Source organism: Phyllobates terribilis, unplaced genomic scaffold (assembly GCF_046119375.1).
Source record: "Phyllobates terribilis strain yellow unplaced genomic scaffold, ASM4611937v1 Scaffold_8__6_contigs__length_399053987, whole genome shotgun sequence".
In the NCBI taxonomy this organism is placed as follows: Eukaryota; Metazoa; Chordata; class Amphibia; order Anura; family Dendrobatidae; genus Phyllobates; species Phyllobates terribilis.
The window spans coordinates 168,497,504-168,513,371 of NW_027362768.1; the positions used below are offsets into that span (position 1 = coordinate 168,497,504).

At 45.1% G+C, this 15,868-nt stretch overlaps 3 protein-coding genes across 5 annotated transcripts in view; 1 reads left to right on the plus strand and 2 right to left on the minus strand.

The window, feature by feature from the left end:
- Window positions 1-226, minus strand: part of CFAP57 (cilia and flagella associated protein 57) — a 155,495-nt gene extending 155,269 nt beyond the window's left edge. Inside the window, exon 1 of the mRNA XM_073643690.1 lies at window positions 96-226. The gene's annotated coding sequence lies outside the window, so the exon portion shown is untranslated. The remainder of the gene's footprint in view (window positions 1-95) is intronic.
- Window positions 161-12,102, plus strand: EBNA1BP2 (EBNA1 binding protein 2). Of its 3 annotated transcripts, none has more exons than XM_073643691.1 (10): window positions 161-306; window positions 3,831-3,918; window positions 4,169-4,252; window positions 5,263-5,423; window positions 7,078-7,201; window positions 7,956-8,045; window positions 8,155-8,230; window positions 9,496-9,577; window positions 9,807-9,978; window positions 11,883-12,102. In XM_073643691.1, exons 1-10 carry the CDS (start codon window positions 176-178, stop codon window positions 11,931-11,933), a joined length of 1,059 nt encoding a protein of 352 aa, XP_073499792.1. In that variant the 5' UTR covers window positions 161-175; the 3' UTR covers window positions 11,934-12,102. The 3 variants fall into 3 exon arrangements, with proteins under 3 accessions (XP_073499792.1, XP_073499793.1, XP_073499794.1); XM_073643692.1 differs by having other exon boundaries at window positions 233-342; XM_073643693.1 differs by lacking the exon at window positions 161-306 and adding an exon at window positions 417-586.
- A 668-nt stretch (window positions 12,103-12,770) lies between these two features.
- CFAP144 (cilia and flagella associated protein 144) lies at window positions 12,771-15,311 on the minus strand. Its single transcript, XM_073643694.1, has 4 exons — window positions 15,059-15,311; window positions 13,644-13,703; window positions 13,165-13,268; window positions 12,771-13,091 (listed from the first exon to the last, which is right to left on the minus strand). Exons 1-4 carry the CDS (start codon window positions 15,198-15,200, stop codon window positions 12,978-12,980), a joined length of 420 nt encoding a protein of 139 aa, XP_073499795.1. The 5' UTR covers window positions 15,201-15,311; the 3' UTR covers window positions 12,771-12,977.
- Between the last annotated feature and the right edge of the window lie 557 nt (window positions 15,312-15,868).

Consider the following 15,868-nt stretch of genomic DNA (forward strand, 5'->3'; position numbering starts at 1 on the left):
TGTGTATATGTGTACATATATTTAACTCCCCCTCATCTCTTTCCCTATAGAGATATAACATCATCACATACAGCAGGAGCACACACGGCACTTACCCGGCTCCCCTCACTGTGTACCACCAGTCACCATAGCAACAGGACGCTCCGCCGCACAGAACGCTGGGCGGCCGCGGAGGATGACGGGATATGTAGTTCCGGCACAGCGTCTCCAGGTCGCCTGTAGTTCCAGTCGTAGAAATGATGACGTCAGCGGAAGTGAGACGGTAGAATACTTCCGGGAGGCTCCACGTGTGGACTGCTGCTGCAAGTGGGTGCAGTGTGCGCGTTCTGCTTCCGTGGAAGGGTGAAATACTGGTTTTATTTGGTTACTGATGAGGGGGAGGTCCAGGGGGCGCAGGACCTGGTGTATTTGGGGAGGCATTTAACAGGGAGTTATATCCTGGTTGCACAGTCGTAGACGCTGAGTTTCTCACCTACTATGATATTGTCACCAGTGTACGTCAGTGCATTATCTTAGTCTGATGGTGGTTGTAGTTGCTGGACTGATAACACATTGGGATTGGCGTAGTCAGTGCAGTATTTCTGGGGTGAGTAACATGTTCAGGATCATGATGATCCCCCCCCCCCCTATCACCACTCATCCACATCTGCCCCTCTCTCCTGCCCTCTCCCATGTACAGTTCCCATGCTCTTCTGAACTTCCTGAAAAATCTCACTGTCTTATCCAAAGGTATTGTGCAAGAAACCACGTCACAAATCCAAAAACTATCTGCTCTTTCTCTTTTTACTGCTACTACTCATTTCAGGGGATATCTCTCCTAACCCCGGACCACCCTCCACCAACCTCACCTCCAAACACTGCTAACCTTATTACCATCAGCTGTACTCCTTCATCTCACTCCTTCAATTGTGCACTGTGGAATCCACGGTCTGTATGCAACAAGCTTCCTTTCCTGCACAATTACTTTCTGACCAACTCTCTCAATCTGCTGGCCCTCACTAAAACCTGGATCCAGGATTCTGACAGTCTCCCCTGCCGCTATTTCTCATCGCGGCTTGCATTTTTCCCATTCTCCAAGACCTGCAAACAGACTTGGTGGTGGGGTCAGCATACTCCTGTCCCCACAATGCACCTTCCAGGTCATCCCCCCCAAGTTCCATCACTCTCATTCCCTTCTTTTGAGGTCCACACCATCAGGCTCTTCTACCCCCTCTCCCTCAGAGTAGCGGTCGTATATCGTCCCCCAGGCTCACCCACCCAGTTCCTTGACCATTTTTCTGCCTGGCTGCCGCACTTCATGTCCTCAGATCTACCAACCCTTATCCTGGGAGACTTGTACATCCCCATAAACAGACCCACCTTCTCATCTGCATCCCAGCTTCTATCTTTAACCACTTGGCCTCTCACAGCTTTCAACATCTGAGACACACAAAGACGGAAACACCCTTGATCTGGTCTTTGTCCAGCTTAGTTCAATCCCCCATCTAAATAACTCCCCTCTTCCCCTCTATGATCATAACATTCTCTCCTTCACACTCACAAATCCTCGCCCGCCCCCGCACACTCCTACCTATCACACATTCAGAAATCTACAAGCCATTAACCCTCATACACTTACAGATTCCCTTCACTCATCACTGTCCCCAATCTCCTCTTTTTCCTGTCCTGATCTGGCTGTAAATCACTACAATAACACTCAGAAGCACGCTGGACCAAGTAGCGCCCCTCACCCTCAGAACCTCTAAGCACAGAGTAAAACAGCCCTGGCTCATACCGCAAACCCGATTTCTCCAGCGTTGCTCTAGAAGTGCCGAACGCCTATGGAGGAAAACTCGCACACTAGAAAACTTTATCCACTATAAATTTATGTTAAAAGCATAACTCTGCCCTTCACCTCGCCAAACAGACGTACTTCACCACCCTGATCTCCTCACTATCCATTAACCCCAAAAACTCTTCGATACCTTTCACTCCTTCCTCAGTCCTAAAGCGCAGGCCCCCATCATGGACATTTGTGCCCAGGACTTGGCCTCCTACTTCACAGAGAAAATAGACCCCATCCATCAGGAAATCAGCTCCCAGCCACCAAGTGCCGTGACTCCCATCCCTCCCCACATCCCCTCTGGATCACTCTCCACATATGACCCAGTCACAGAAGATGAAGTCTCCAGGCTCCTCTCTTCTTCTCATCCCACTACATGCACCACTGACTCCATCCCCTCACATCTACTCCAGTCTCTTTCTTCATTCGTCACTACTCACTAATGGTGACTACTCTCTGCTCATTCTTCTTGACTCTCTGCAGCTTTTGACACCGTTGACAACCATCTCCTACCCTCTATGCTCCACTCAATCGGCATAAAGGACACTGCTCTCTCCTGGTTCTCCTCCTACCTATCTGACCGCTCTTTCAGTGTATCGTTCGCTGGCTCCACTTCTTCCCCTTTTTCTCTCACTATTGGGGTTCCTCAGGGTTCAGTCCTTGGCCCTCTTCTCTCTCTACACAGCCCCAATCGGACAGACCATCAGCAAATTTAGTTTTCAGTATCATCTTTATGCTGATGACACACAACTATACACCTCATCCCCTGACCTTACCCCCACTGTACTACAGAACACCAGTGACTGTCTGGCCGCAGTCTCTAACATCATGTTCGCTCTCTATCTGATACTCAACCTTTCCAAAACTGAACAACTTCTGCTCCCGCTGTCTACTCACCTCCCTAAATCTAACATCTCCCTCTCCGTGTGTGGCACCACAAGAACGCCAAGCCAGCAGGCGCGATGTCTGGGCGTTGTGTTTGACACCAATCTCTCCTTCACCTTCCACATACAATCTCTTGTCGCTTGCACCTGAAGAACATCTCTAGAATCCGCCCCTTTCTCACCTTGGAAACAACAAAAACCCTCACTGTTGCCCTGATCCACTCCCGCCTTGACTACTGTAACTCTCTATTAATTGGCCTCCCCCTCACTCGACTTTCCCCCCTCCAGTCCATCCTCAATGCTGCAGCCACAGTCATCTATTTGGCTAACCGTTACTCGGACTCCTCCGCTCTGTGCCAGTCATTGCACTGGTTGCCCTTGAATTATAGGATCCAATTTAAATTGCTTGTTTTCACCCACAAAGCTCTCCACAGTGTGGCTCCTCCCTCATTTCTGTGTATCGGCCTACCTGTTCTCTACGCTCCACAAGCGACTTTCGACTAACATCTGCACTAGTCCATACCTCCCACTCCCGGCTTCAAGACTTCTCCCGAGCTGCACCTATTCTTTGGAATGCTCTACCCCAAGAAATTAGGATGAACCACAACTTACAGTTTTAGGCGCTCCCTAAAAACACACCTGTTTAGGGCGGCTTATCACGTTCCCTAATCGAATTCCTTTAATATACTTATAGCCCATCCCTTATTTCTCCAAACATAAGTCTCCACCGAACCAAAAAGCACTACAGATACTGGCTGGTGATGAGCTCATGCAGCCTTCATCTATCCCTCATCCCCTCAAGATGGCTGGACCATCATTGTAAATAAGCCCCTGTACTTTGTGTCACCCCCACCTCATTGTAGATTGTAAGCTCTTACGAGCAGGGTCGTCATTTTTTTTGCTGTAATTATTGTATTATCTTTAGCTAATTTACTTATGACTGTTGTATATGAACCTCTGAATTGTTAAGTGCTGTGGAATATGTTGGCGCTATATAAATATTATTATTATGTGGGTGGGCTCCGTCGCGCGGGGGTCACTTACTTTCGCACTGTAACATCACAGATTTCCATTGCTGTAGATCTCACCGACAATTTGACCGAATCTGTTGTGATTGTTCTTAGGAGAGGAGCCGCCATGTTGGAACACGATGAGGACAGCGCCTCCGATATGGACTCCGACCTGGACCCTTCAGAACTGACAGATAAAGAAGTGCGTGGTCCAGTGTTGATGATGGGGAGGATTATACAATGTGTTCCCTACTGGGAGACTGGCCAGAGCTCCGCCTGTTACTTACATTCTCAGGATCACTGAGAGGGCATGGGGGTCCACAGAGCAGACCCCCAGAGGTCATCACATGATGGGAATAGCTTTTGAATAATAAAATCTTGATCAAATAAAAAATAGAAAATCTATAATGTGTTATTACATAAGTGGTAACTTTCCTCTATTCCTGTTGTAGCTGCAAGAAGCCTTCCTTCAGGGCAAGCTGAAACCTGGATTAAATCTAGTACTGGAAGAAAGGAAGAAGCCGCCTAATGATGTGGTGAGTGCGGGTACAAATCCATCCACAACTAGAGACGTCTGCACTGAAGACGATTTACTGTAATGACCTGTATAGAACTAATGCTAAAATAAACATCTGCTCCTTAACGTCAAAGCTAAATGAAAATCAAAGTAACTCGTTGCATATCACATAATGCAGATACCTAGTTACATCCTGTATTATACTCCAGAGCTGCACTCACTATTCTGCTGGTGCAGTTACTGTGTACATACATTACATTACTTATCCTGTACTGATCCGGAGTTATATCCTGTATTATTCTCCAGAGCTGCACTCACTATTCTGCTGGTGGAGTCACTGTGTACATACATTACTGATCCTGAGTTACATCCTGGAGTGTACTCCAGAGCTGCACTCACTATTCTGCTGGTGCAATCACTGTGTACATACATTACATTACTGATCCTGTACTGATCCTGAGTTACATCCTGTATTATACCCAGAGCTGCACTCACTATTCTGCTGGTGCAGTCACTGTGTACATACATTACATTACTGATCCTGTACTGATCCTGAGTTACATCCTGTATTATACTCCAGAGCTGCACTCACTATTCTGCTGGTGCAGTCACTGTGTACATACATTACATTACTGATCCTGAGTTACCACCTATATTATACTCCAGAGCTGCACTCACTATTCTGCTAGTCATTGTAAAGTTTCTGTGATTGTCAGCAGATTCTTCCTAGCAGTCTGGCTAAGCTCCTGTAATGCAGGTGACTACAGTTTCTGGTGCACAGACACTTACAATGTAGTGTGACAGCGTTTGTTCTGTGCAGACACTGAACAATCACGAGATGCTCTGAATCTTGCAGAGTTGTGACTGCTGCTCTGGAGTATAACACAAGCTTTAACTTTTTGTAAAGTGACTACATTTTTGTGTTGGTAAAATATCAGAGCCTTCTGTTTCCTTCACTAAAGTTTTCAGAGGTTGGGACAAATGTTTATTCTGATCCCGTCCATGTGATAATGCCTATTTCCGATTCAGAATGGCCTGAAGCAAAGTCTGAAGGACCTGAGGAAAAACCTTTCCTGGGTGGAGCGTCTGGATGTGACTACGGCCCCCGCACCAGACCCGACACTGCAGAGCAAGGACGAGACACAAGACACCGAGGATGCAGAAGATGATTTCAAAAGAGAGATGAGCTTGTAAGTGTCTATGCCGACAATGACGGGAAATGTAATGTGTCTGGACGGGGATGGGCTTCAGAGCAGAGATTCACAATTCAGCTGAAACAGTCAGCAAGATGATATACAGAAAAATCCCTAGCAACATAGCACAGGGCTAACGTTGCAGGGGGGGCAAATATATTGTCAGATAAGTGGTGTGAACAATGTACATCACCTGACGCTGGAAGGCATGGGGAACACTGGGAGATTACACCTGAAGTGCAGCTCTGGAGTACAATACAGGATGTAAATCAGGATCAGTAATGTAATGTATGTAAACAGTGACTGCACCAGCAGAATAGTGAGTGCAGCTCTGGAGTATAATACAGGATGTAACTCAGGATCAGTAATGTAATGTATGTACACAGTGACTGCACCAGCAGAATAGTGAGTGCAGCTCTGAAGTATAATACAGGATGTAACTCAGGATCAGTACAGGATCAGTAATGTAATGTATGTACACAGTGACTGCACCAGCAGAATAGTGAGTGCAGCTCTGGAGTATAATGCAGGATGTAACTCAGGATCAGTAATGTAATGTATGTACACAGTGACTGCACCAGAAGAATAGTGAGTGCAGCTCTGGAGTATAATACAGGATGTAACTCAGGATCAGTCATGTAATGTATGTACACAGTGACTGCACCAGCAGAATAGTGAGTGCTGCTCTGGAGTATAATACAGGATGTAACTCGGGATCAGTAATGTAATGTATGTACACAGTGACTGCACCAGCAGAATAGTGAGTGCAGCTCTGGAGTATAATGCAGGATGTAACTCGGGATCAGTAATGTATGTACATAGTGACTGCACCAGCAGAATAGTGAGTGCAGCTCTGGAGTATAATGCAGGATGTAACTCAGGATCAGTAATGTAATGTATGTACACAGTGACTGCACCAGAAGAATAGTGAGTGCAGCTCTGGAGTATAATGCAGGATGTAACTCAGGATCAGTAATGTAATGTATGTACACAGTGACTGCACCAGCAGAATAGTGAGTGCAGCTCTGGAGTATAATGCAGGATGTAACTCGGGATCAGTAATGTATGTACATAGTGACTGCACCAGCAGAATAGTGAGTGCAGCTCTGGAGTATAATGCAGGATGTAACTCAGGATCAGTAATGTAATGTATGTACACAGTGACTGCACCAGCAGAATAGTGAGTGCTGCTCTGGAGTATAATACAGGATGTAACTCAGGATCAGTACAGGATCAGTAATATAATGTATGTACACAGCGACTGCACCAGCAGAATAGTGAGTGCTGCTCTGGAGTATAATACAGGATGTAACTCGGGATCAGTAATGTAATGTATGTACACAGTGACTGCACCAGCAGAATAGTGAGTGCAGCTCTGGAGTATAATGCAGGATGTAACTCGGGATCAGTAATGTATGTACATAGTGACTGCACCAGCAGAATAGTGAGTGCAGCTCTGGAGTATAATGCAGGATGTAACTCAGGATCAGTAATGTAATGTATGTACACAGTGACTGCACCAGCAGAATAGTGAGTGCTGCTCTGGAGTATAATGCAGGATGTAACTCAGGATCAGTAATGTAATGTATGTACATAGTGAGTGCATCTTCTGTTGTAATGTCTTTGTATAATTTCTGTCCTTTCCCTTCAGTTACCGCCAGGCTCAGGCTGCAGTTCTCTTCGCTTTACCTCGTCTTCAACAGCTGAAAGTCTCTACAAAACGTCCTGAAGATTATTTTGCAGAGATGGCCAAAACTGACCAACACATGCAGAAGGTTAGTGGATCCTCTCCTCCAGTGTGAGCAGATTCCTGCAGTTTGGAAGTTGAGTAGAATATTTTTTATTTTGTGTATAAATTGTAATCGCGCCATAATGGAAGCTTCCACAACCGTCCTATACATTTTGCGTTCACTTATTCATCATTTTCAATATTTCTTCTTGCTGTAAGTGAATGGCAAATTACTAGTTTATGTCCTGAGGATGAGAACCCGCCACGTGATGAGCACACCGGTGCCTGGCTCATTGCTGTGCAGGTGTCGCAGCGCTCCCTTAAAACAAGCTGTGACCTGGCAGATACTTTGGAAGTAAATCACTGATTGCAGTTGGAAATACTGAAAATCGTGAGGTTTACGATTATATTTACTGAGATTTGTTTGCTGAAAAGAAAAAAATCTCTGGAAATAACGTCATGGTGGTGAGGATGTTGTAGTGTCCTGTGTTCATGACAAGGAATAGGTGATGTTTACATTTAAAGGAGACCTGTTTAATTTTATTTACTGTGGGTTGAAGTCCTAACAGGCAGTTAGTTGCTACATACCTGCCTGTTGTGGCCGACACCGATCTCTGCCGGTACTGAGCTGTCGCTGACCACCCCTGCCGGTGATTCTGTGGCTTCAGACATAACCTGTAGAAATCTCAATCTTTTTGTATGAGAAGGAGAGGCCTCATTGCAGAACAGATGAATTCATTCTATTGCTCCCTGTTATCTGTCACTTAAGTTTTTTTTTTTTTTTTTCTTTGGTTTTCTAGGTCAGAAAGAAACTTCAATCCAAACAGATCTCGATGGAGAAATCTGAAAAAGCCAAGCAGCTGCGAGCTCTGAGGAAGTATGGGAAGAAGGTGAGCGTGTGCGGCAGGTGTCTTGCCGTGACGGAGGCTTTCGTGTCCGTGCACACTCGCCTGACGTTCTGCTGCTCATACTGTTCTTGTTGGCTGCTGTCATCTTTAGGTGCAAGTTGAAGTCTTACAGAAGAGACAGAAGGAGAAATCCAACATGATGCATCAGATCAAGAAGTATCAGAAAGGTAAAAATCAGCGAGGACACAGTCTGTGCAGAAAGAGCCTGACAGATGCAGGTCCCAGTGGTGGGACCTCAATTTATCTCCAGAATGGGGCCCTGTATCTCGCAGCAGGGCGTTCATGCCACTATCTATCAACTTTTATGGGTGTTGTAAGTTTTTGAAACTTTTTTTAGAAGTGGAGTTAGTCACAAGTGCTCAGGTGCACTCTGAAGCCTTTTATTGCGCTTTGCTCAATCACATTCATAGACTTCTATGGGCTCCATTGACATCTCGATCTTCCAAAGTAAAGCCTATCTTTTGCTAAAAGAAAATATGGAAGGAGATTGCTCTGTTTTTGAAACTCCCAGTGAAGCAAATGGAGAGAGAGCCATGTATGCACCACCACCTCTTCATTTTTAGAAACGCAAGACTGTGTCCCTGTGGATATGTCAAATGTCTGAGATGGAAACTCTCCTTTAAGTCTAGTGGATCTGTTTAGTGAGCTCCCCCTAGTGATTACTGTATAAATGTGAAGGCAGTGAGCTCCCTCTAGTGGTGGCTGTATACATCTGTATGCAGTGAGCTCCCTCTAGTGATGGCTGTATACATCTGTATGCAGTGAGCTCCCTCTAGTGATGGCTGTATACATCTGTATGCAGTGAGCTCCCTCTAGTGGTGGCTGTATGCAGTGAGCTCCCTCTAGTGGTGGCTGTATACATCTGTATGCAGTGAGCTCCCTCTAGTGATGGCTGTATACATCTGTATGCAGTGAGCTCCCTCTAGTGATGGCTGTATACATCTGTATGCAGTGAGCTCCCTCTAGTGGTGGCTGTATACAGCTGTATGCAGTGAGCTCCCTCTAGTGGTGGCTGTATACAGCTGTATGCAGTGAGCTCCCTCTAGTGGTGGCTGTATACATCTGTATGCAGTGAGCTCCCTCTAGTGATGGCTGTATACATCTGTATGCAGTGAGCTCCCTCTAGTGGTGGCTGTATACAGCTGTATGCAGTGAGCTCCCTCTAGTGGTGGCTGTATACATCTGTATGCAGTGAGCTCCCCCTAGTGGTAACTGTGTAAATCTGTATGTAGAGAACTCCTAGTGGTGACTGTATAAATCTGTATGTAGAGAACTCTCCCTAGTGGTGGCTGCAGGCACAATTTTTTTTTAAATTAATGTATCCAGAATGTCTATTTAAAAAAAAAAAAAAAAAAAAAGGTTGTGGGCACTACTTGTAATTTGTGTACTTCATTGCTTTAGATCCTTGACATAATTTTATTTAATTTTCAAGGTCTTTCTGATAAGCTGGATTTTCTAGAGGGCGATCAGCAGCGACAGAAATCTGATGGCGTACAACAGAAGGGTAAAAAAGGGTGAGTGTCCCGAGACTGCACAGAAATGTCTGCAGGTTGTAATAACTCTGCTACATGCTGGCATTTCTGGGTTTATAGCCGCTATGGAGGCACAGGCGACAGATCAATAGAGGTGCTGGTCCAGATATACTTTGCCTGTTGTTAGGAACTTGTAGATTCACATAATACATAGAATTATCTTAGTTTTACACAAACTGCTAAACTTTTTTTTTTTTTCTCCTGCACAAAGACCCAATGCCAAGAGAAAATACAAAGACCAGAAATTTGGATTTGGAGGAAGGAAAAAAGGATCAAAGATGAACACAAAGGAAAGTGTTAATGATGTGTCTGGTTTCCGAGCAAAGGTAGCACATGGACGAGGCGCCAAAAGACCCGGGAAGAAGGGAGGCAAGAACGCAAATGTAAGGAGATGAGGCTTTGTAATTATGAACTATTTATATTTACAGAAAGAAGAAACCTGCATCCACCGAGCAGACACCATAGATATATCATACACTATATTATACTGCCAGAGCTGCACTCACTATTTTGCTGGTGCAGTCACTGTGTACATACATTACATTACTGATCCGGAGTTACATCCTGTATTATACTCCAGAGCTGCACTCACTATTCTGCTGGTGCAGTCACTGTATACATACATTACATTACTGATCCTGAGTTACATCCTGTATTATACTCCAGAGCAGCACTCACCATTCTGCTTGTGCAGTTACTGTGTACATACATTACTGATCCTGAGTTACATCCTGTATTATACTCCAGAGCTGCACTCACTATTCTGCTGGTGCAGTTACTGTGTACATACATTGCATTACTTATCCTGCACTGATCCTGAGTTACATCCTGTATTATACTCCAGAGCTGCATTCACTATTCTGCTGGTGCAGTCACTGTATGCATACATACATTACTTATCCTGTACTGATCCTGAGTTACATCCTGTATTATACTCCAGAGCTGCACTCACTATTCTGCTGGTGCAGTTACTGTGTACATACATTACTGATCCTGAGTTACATCCTGTATTATACTCCAGAGCAGCACTCACTATTCTGCTGGTGCAGTCACTGTATGCATACATACATTACATTACTGATCCTGAGTTACATCCTGTATTATACTCCAGAGCTGCACTCACTATTCTGCTGGTGCAGTCACTGTGTACATACAATACATTACTGATCCTGTACTGATCCTGAGTTACATCATGTATTATACTCCAGAGCTGCACTCACTATTCTGCTGGTGCAGTTACTGTGTACATACATTGCATTACTTATCCTGCTCTGATCCTGAGTTACATCCTGTATTATACTCCAGAGCAGCACTCACTATTCTGCTGGTGCAGTCACTGTATGCATACATACATTACTTATCCTGTACTGATCCTGAGTTACATCCTGTATTATACTCCAGAGCTGCACTCACTATTCTGCTGGTGCAGTCACTGTGTACATACAATACATTACTGATCCTGTACTGATCCTGAGTTACATCATGTATTATACTCCAGAGCTGCACTCACTATTCTGCTGGTGCAGTTACTGTGTACATACATTGCATTACTTATCCTGCAGTGATCCTGAGTTACATCCTGTATTATACTCCAGAGCTGCACTCACTATTCTGCTGGTGCAGTCACTGTGTACATACAATACATTACTGATCCTGTACTGATCCTGAGTTACATCATGTATTATACTCCAGAGCTGCACTCACTATTCTGCTGGTGCAGTTACTGTGTACATACATTGCATTACTTATCCTGCAGTGATCCTGAGTTACATCCTGTATTATACTCCAGAGCTGCACTCACTATTCTGCTGGTGCAGTCACTGTGTACATACATTACTGATCCTGAGTTACATTCTGTATTATACTCCAGAGCTGCACTCACTATTGTGCTGGTGCAGTCACTGTGTACATACACTACATTACTGATCCTGTACTGATCCTGAGTTACATCCTGTAGTATACTCCAGAGCTGCACTCACTATTCTGCTGGTGCAGTCACTGTGTACATACATTACATTACTGATCCTGAGTTACATCCTGTATTATACTCCAGAGCTGCACTCACTATTCTGCTGGTGCAGTCTGTGTACATACATTATGTGTGCACTGTTCTGATTTACACGCAGATATAAAAGCTACTTTTCTTTATTTGTAGCAGTAGTTTTGGTCCTTGTTGGCTAATAAAAGCTCTCCCCCATTATGTATAATGCTATCTGATAAAGAGTTAAATTATGTCCTGTAGAGTTTCACAATAATAAACGTGATTTTTTTTCTTCTGTTCATGCAGAAGAGACCTGGTAAGAAGGTTCGGCAGAAGATGAAGAATAAGGGAAGATGAGACTGATGTGCTGATTTAGGACATTGACATCCTGCCGATCTCCTCTTGGTGGAGCTGTATATTCTCAGAGACTTTCTTGCGGCAGCGGGTACAGCCCCCGGCCGCTCCTGTTATGCTGTTTTTATAGATTAAGATTCATGATTCTATTAAATAACACAAGTGGGATCTACAGATGCTTCAGCACTTTACTGTAAATTGGGCTGGAACGCTAAGGGCCCCAAATGGCTGACGGCCGACACTGGAGCTGGTCTATATATCGCTGGTACTGGTGAGGAGGGCTGGGTGCTTTGTGAGCAAGCTTAAGATGATGCTCTTCTTCCTCCATTCTTTATACTGCAGGTGTTGCTCATTACTATGTTAGAGATCCCATTCTCAGTAATTGGAGGAGTATTGTTGGGGTAAGGATCGCAGGAAATCTGATCACTTGAGGAATTCCACGGATTCTGAAAGTGAAGGGGGGACTTTAAGTGACCCCGACAGGCTGCAGTTCCCCACACAGTCAGGTGGACTGAAGTAGCTGCTAGTAATGACGTATCCTAGCAATATGTCTTATCTATGTAAGATTGGAGTCGCCCTCGGAGACCTTAACCCACCACACAAGATTGTTTGGTTCTCCCTCATACCAGATTAATTCTGACTTTGTGCTTCCTTTTTTTTTTTTTTAAATCTTAAAAGGGCTTTCCTAAGATTTACACTAATTGAACTAGCTATTGGATATACTGATCACTGGGGTCTGACCGCTGGGACCACCAGTATTCCCCAGACTGGGGCACTGCAGACTTTTACCTATGTACAGTGTACAGACTGATACTTTACAGGAAAAGTAGGAGACACAACTTTGAGGATTTATACTCATGGCTTTATCCGATGTGAGTGTTCATGTGGAGGAACTATAAGTCTCAGCCTGTCCTCCTCTCACACACAGGACATGGGCTGCAGCAGTAATTACATTTTGTAGATCGGAATCTGCTCATTCGTCTGGAATGATAGTGTGAATGCGGCTGTATTCTCAGACCCTGCGGTCTGGCAGGACCTTCTCCACCATCACTGCAGATTGACGCTCTGTTCTTTAAGCTTCCACGCTGTCTCCATGTACGCCGTGATCTCAGTCTTCTGGCGATGATGATGCAGCCGCCTGTCTGTCCGGTCAATGTCGATCTGTAGGGGGAAGAAAGAGATGAATGTCTGACCCTCTGTCCTCCCTCCTGGCAGTAACTGAGCTGACACGCACCAGAGGTTGAGTTATCCAGCCGATCTCTTGGCTCATGGTTTGTGGCTCCGTATACTTTTTGGTCGGTTCCAAAGCTGCGTGATGAATTATATTCAGGAAGTTTTCTGCCCATATGTTAAAAAAAAACAAAACAATTTATCAAAAATATTAATGATATTTGATAGCTGTCAGTGAATAGAAGCAATGACTAGCCTAACCTCATTCTTCTTGTAACTGATGACTACAGTCACTTATCACCAGTGTATTTAAACTTCATCACACAATTCCCTAAATTGCATTTTCAGGGTAAAATCAATATCAATGTCTGTCCTGCCCTGGGTACAATGAAGATGTGACATAGGGACTGAGCTCAATAACTGCAAGGTCAGTGACCCCTGATGAGGGACAAACCTGCTCCCACAGCGCTACCTGCTGCCCTATGGAGCCCGATCTATGAAGAAGCTGGTGCTTTCTGCATTCCAGCAGCTCGTAATACTCACCATCGGCGGTCTCGTTCTGGTTCTCATGCCAAGCCATTGGCTTCCCTGTCACTGCATGCACTATGAAAATAAAATAAAAGTGGGGTTAGAATGGCGGCTAAAGGATTTTTTTTATGGGCATTTGATTCACATTCATCAAAATGGTGAAATTTAAATCCAGATCACAGAGGTGCCCGGGTCGATGCCGGAGAGGTGGCTGCGCATGGAATATGCCGTAAATCGTGGTTGCTGCCTGCTCCGATGTCTCTAATTTCCATATTAGTGAATGTAAATAGTTGGGCACACGCGTGGCTACCTCAACAGATGGACTGGGGGATCCCCTCGCTTCAATTTAGTGAGAGACCCTCATCTAGTGGGCATACCATCAGTGTCTAAGGGCTCTGATTGCTGTTTCACCACTTAAAGGGACTCTGTCAGCACAGAATGACTGTTCAAACCAGATACAGGTGCCAGGGGCATCATAGCGCGGCCAATCATTTACAGCTTCCCATCTGCTTGTTTTTTGACAGTTTCAGAGTCCTTTTAAGTGGCGTCCATCGCCCTCAGCACTGTATGATCATAGGGGCTGATTGGTTGCCATGACAGCCGGGACTTTCTGGAAGCCGCTGTTCTGCCATCTTGCTGCTCCAATGAAGCCGATGCACAGGTTGCATCCCATAGGAGACATATTACAGTAATAAAGTATAGCAGGTTCAAGTCCCCTTGTTGTGACTAAAAAAATGAGATGTAATAAAAAGTTTTAATAAATATTCAAAACAATAAAAACTAAATTTTAATTAATCCCCTTTTCCTAATCCAGAAAAAAAATCCTATTGGGTATTGCAGAAAAAAAAATCCTATTGGGTATTGCTGCCGCCGGCGCCGCCGTTTTGTGCGGCAGCGTCTCCTACAAAAAATGGAATAAAAAAATTATGGAAGCCTTGTAAGCACCTGAGAATGTCACCAACAGAGGCCGCAGCTCGGCACAGAACACACAGACAAGTGCTCGCATTACTGCATCGACGGAAGAAGGAAAAGTTACGGCTCTCAGAAAGCGGGATAGAGAAAAAACGTCTTTTTTTTTTTTTTTTATACGTTATGCAATAATAAGTGATCCCAGTCTGGCATCGCCGTGATCGCTCTGCCCGGGAGAATCGCAGTATCGGGTCGTCATCACCGGACAATGAACATACAAATAAAACAACAATGGTGGAAAAATAAAAAAAAGTTACGTCTCTTGGAAAAAAAAACCCAAGGTGCGAAAATGTAAATGCTGGGCGTCCTGACAACGCTGTGATCTGCCGCCATCTCTGCAGCAGGTTTCACCTCTGATTGCGTTTTGAGAAAACTTTTCTGTGCACGGGGCAGATGAGCTGGGAACAGTTCAGACCCTGCGGCAGAGCCGCCTGGCCCGCACACAGAGCAGGATACATTACTCCTATGATGCGGGTTGATGCTGTACTCGGTGACCAGTCTCTGGCTGCGGTTCTCCTTGCGGATTGTTTCCCGGTGGATGGCATTGAGCGACACCTCGTCCCGCGGAGCTTTCTCTCGCTGTCCCGTCGCCGTGGCCGCCATTTTCCGGGTTGGTTGCTGTGGTTTTGCATCCTGCTTCCATGGAAACAGTTAAGACCCGCTCAGGCTATTCTTCTTGGCGCCTGAGCGGATGTGTGCCGTTGCCACAGCAACTAAGGACCCCGCCGTATGGCTGTAGATGTGCCTGAGCTGACGGCTACTGGAGGCGAGAAGGGTCAGGAGAGGTTTCTATGGCGACTGTGACCTTATATGGCTGTGCGGGAGCTGCACCCTGCGCTGTTGGAGCCATCACCGTATATTTCCAGGCCGATGATTTGTTCTTGTTTAATACAATAAAGCATTTTTTTTATTTGAGGGCTTTTTTTTTACATCTTTTTATTAAACATTTTCTTAAATTTTTAGCTGCACAACATACATGAGCCTGACCACTGGTATAATAGTATTACAGACTGTATGAGCGTCTGTCGGGGGCTAATGGGTGTACTAAGATGGCCGACCGGGGCCATTGCTGCATTTTGATGCGCAGATAATCAGCCCAAATAAACATGGCAGCGATCACATCACCAATAAGGGAAGCGCTCTCTCGCCAGATTATTGGGGCGCTTCATGCTGCCAAAAAATCTGCATCAATCACCGGGTGTAACCAGGGCAGTACGGGGATGGGGCCCGTGCGAGCGACTGTTCTGTCCCTATCATTACTTGTTGGCCAG

Excerpts from the sequence above, each read along its gene's own strand:
- EBNA1BP2 (XM_073643691.1), top strand. The coding sequence starts at position 176 with ATGACGGGATATGTAGTTCCGGCACAGCGTCTCCAGGTCGCCTGTAGT. Across the intron at positions 5,424-7,077 it reads TTCAAAAGAGAGATGAGCTT|TTACCGCCAGGCTCAGGCTG; the intron begins GTAAGTGTCTAT and ends CTTTCCCTTCAG. Across the intron at positions 7,202-7,955 it reads CTGACCAACACATGCAGAAG|GTCAGAAAGAAACTTCAATC; the intron begins GTTAGTGGATCC and ends TTGGTTTTCTAG.
- CFAP144 (XM_073643694.1), bottom strand. The coding sequence starts at position 15,200 with ATGGCGGCCACGGCGACGGGACAGCGAGAGAAAGCTCCGCGGGACGAG. Across the intron at positions 13,704-15,058 it reads CATCAACCCGCATCATAGGA|TGCATGCAGTGACAGGGAAG; the intron begins GTAATGTATCCT and ends TTATTTTCATAG. Across the intron at positions 13,092-13,164 it reads GCTGGATAACTCAACCTCTG|ATCGACATTGACCGGACAGA; the intron begins GTGCGTGTCAGC and ends TTCCCCCTACAG.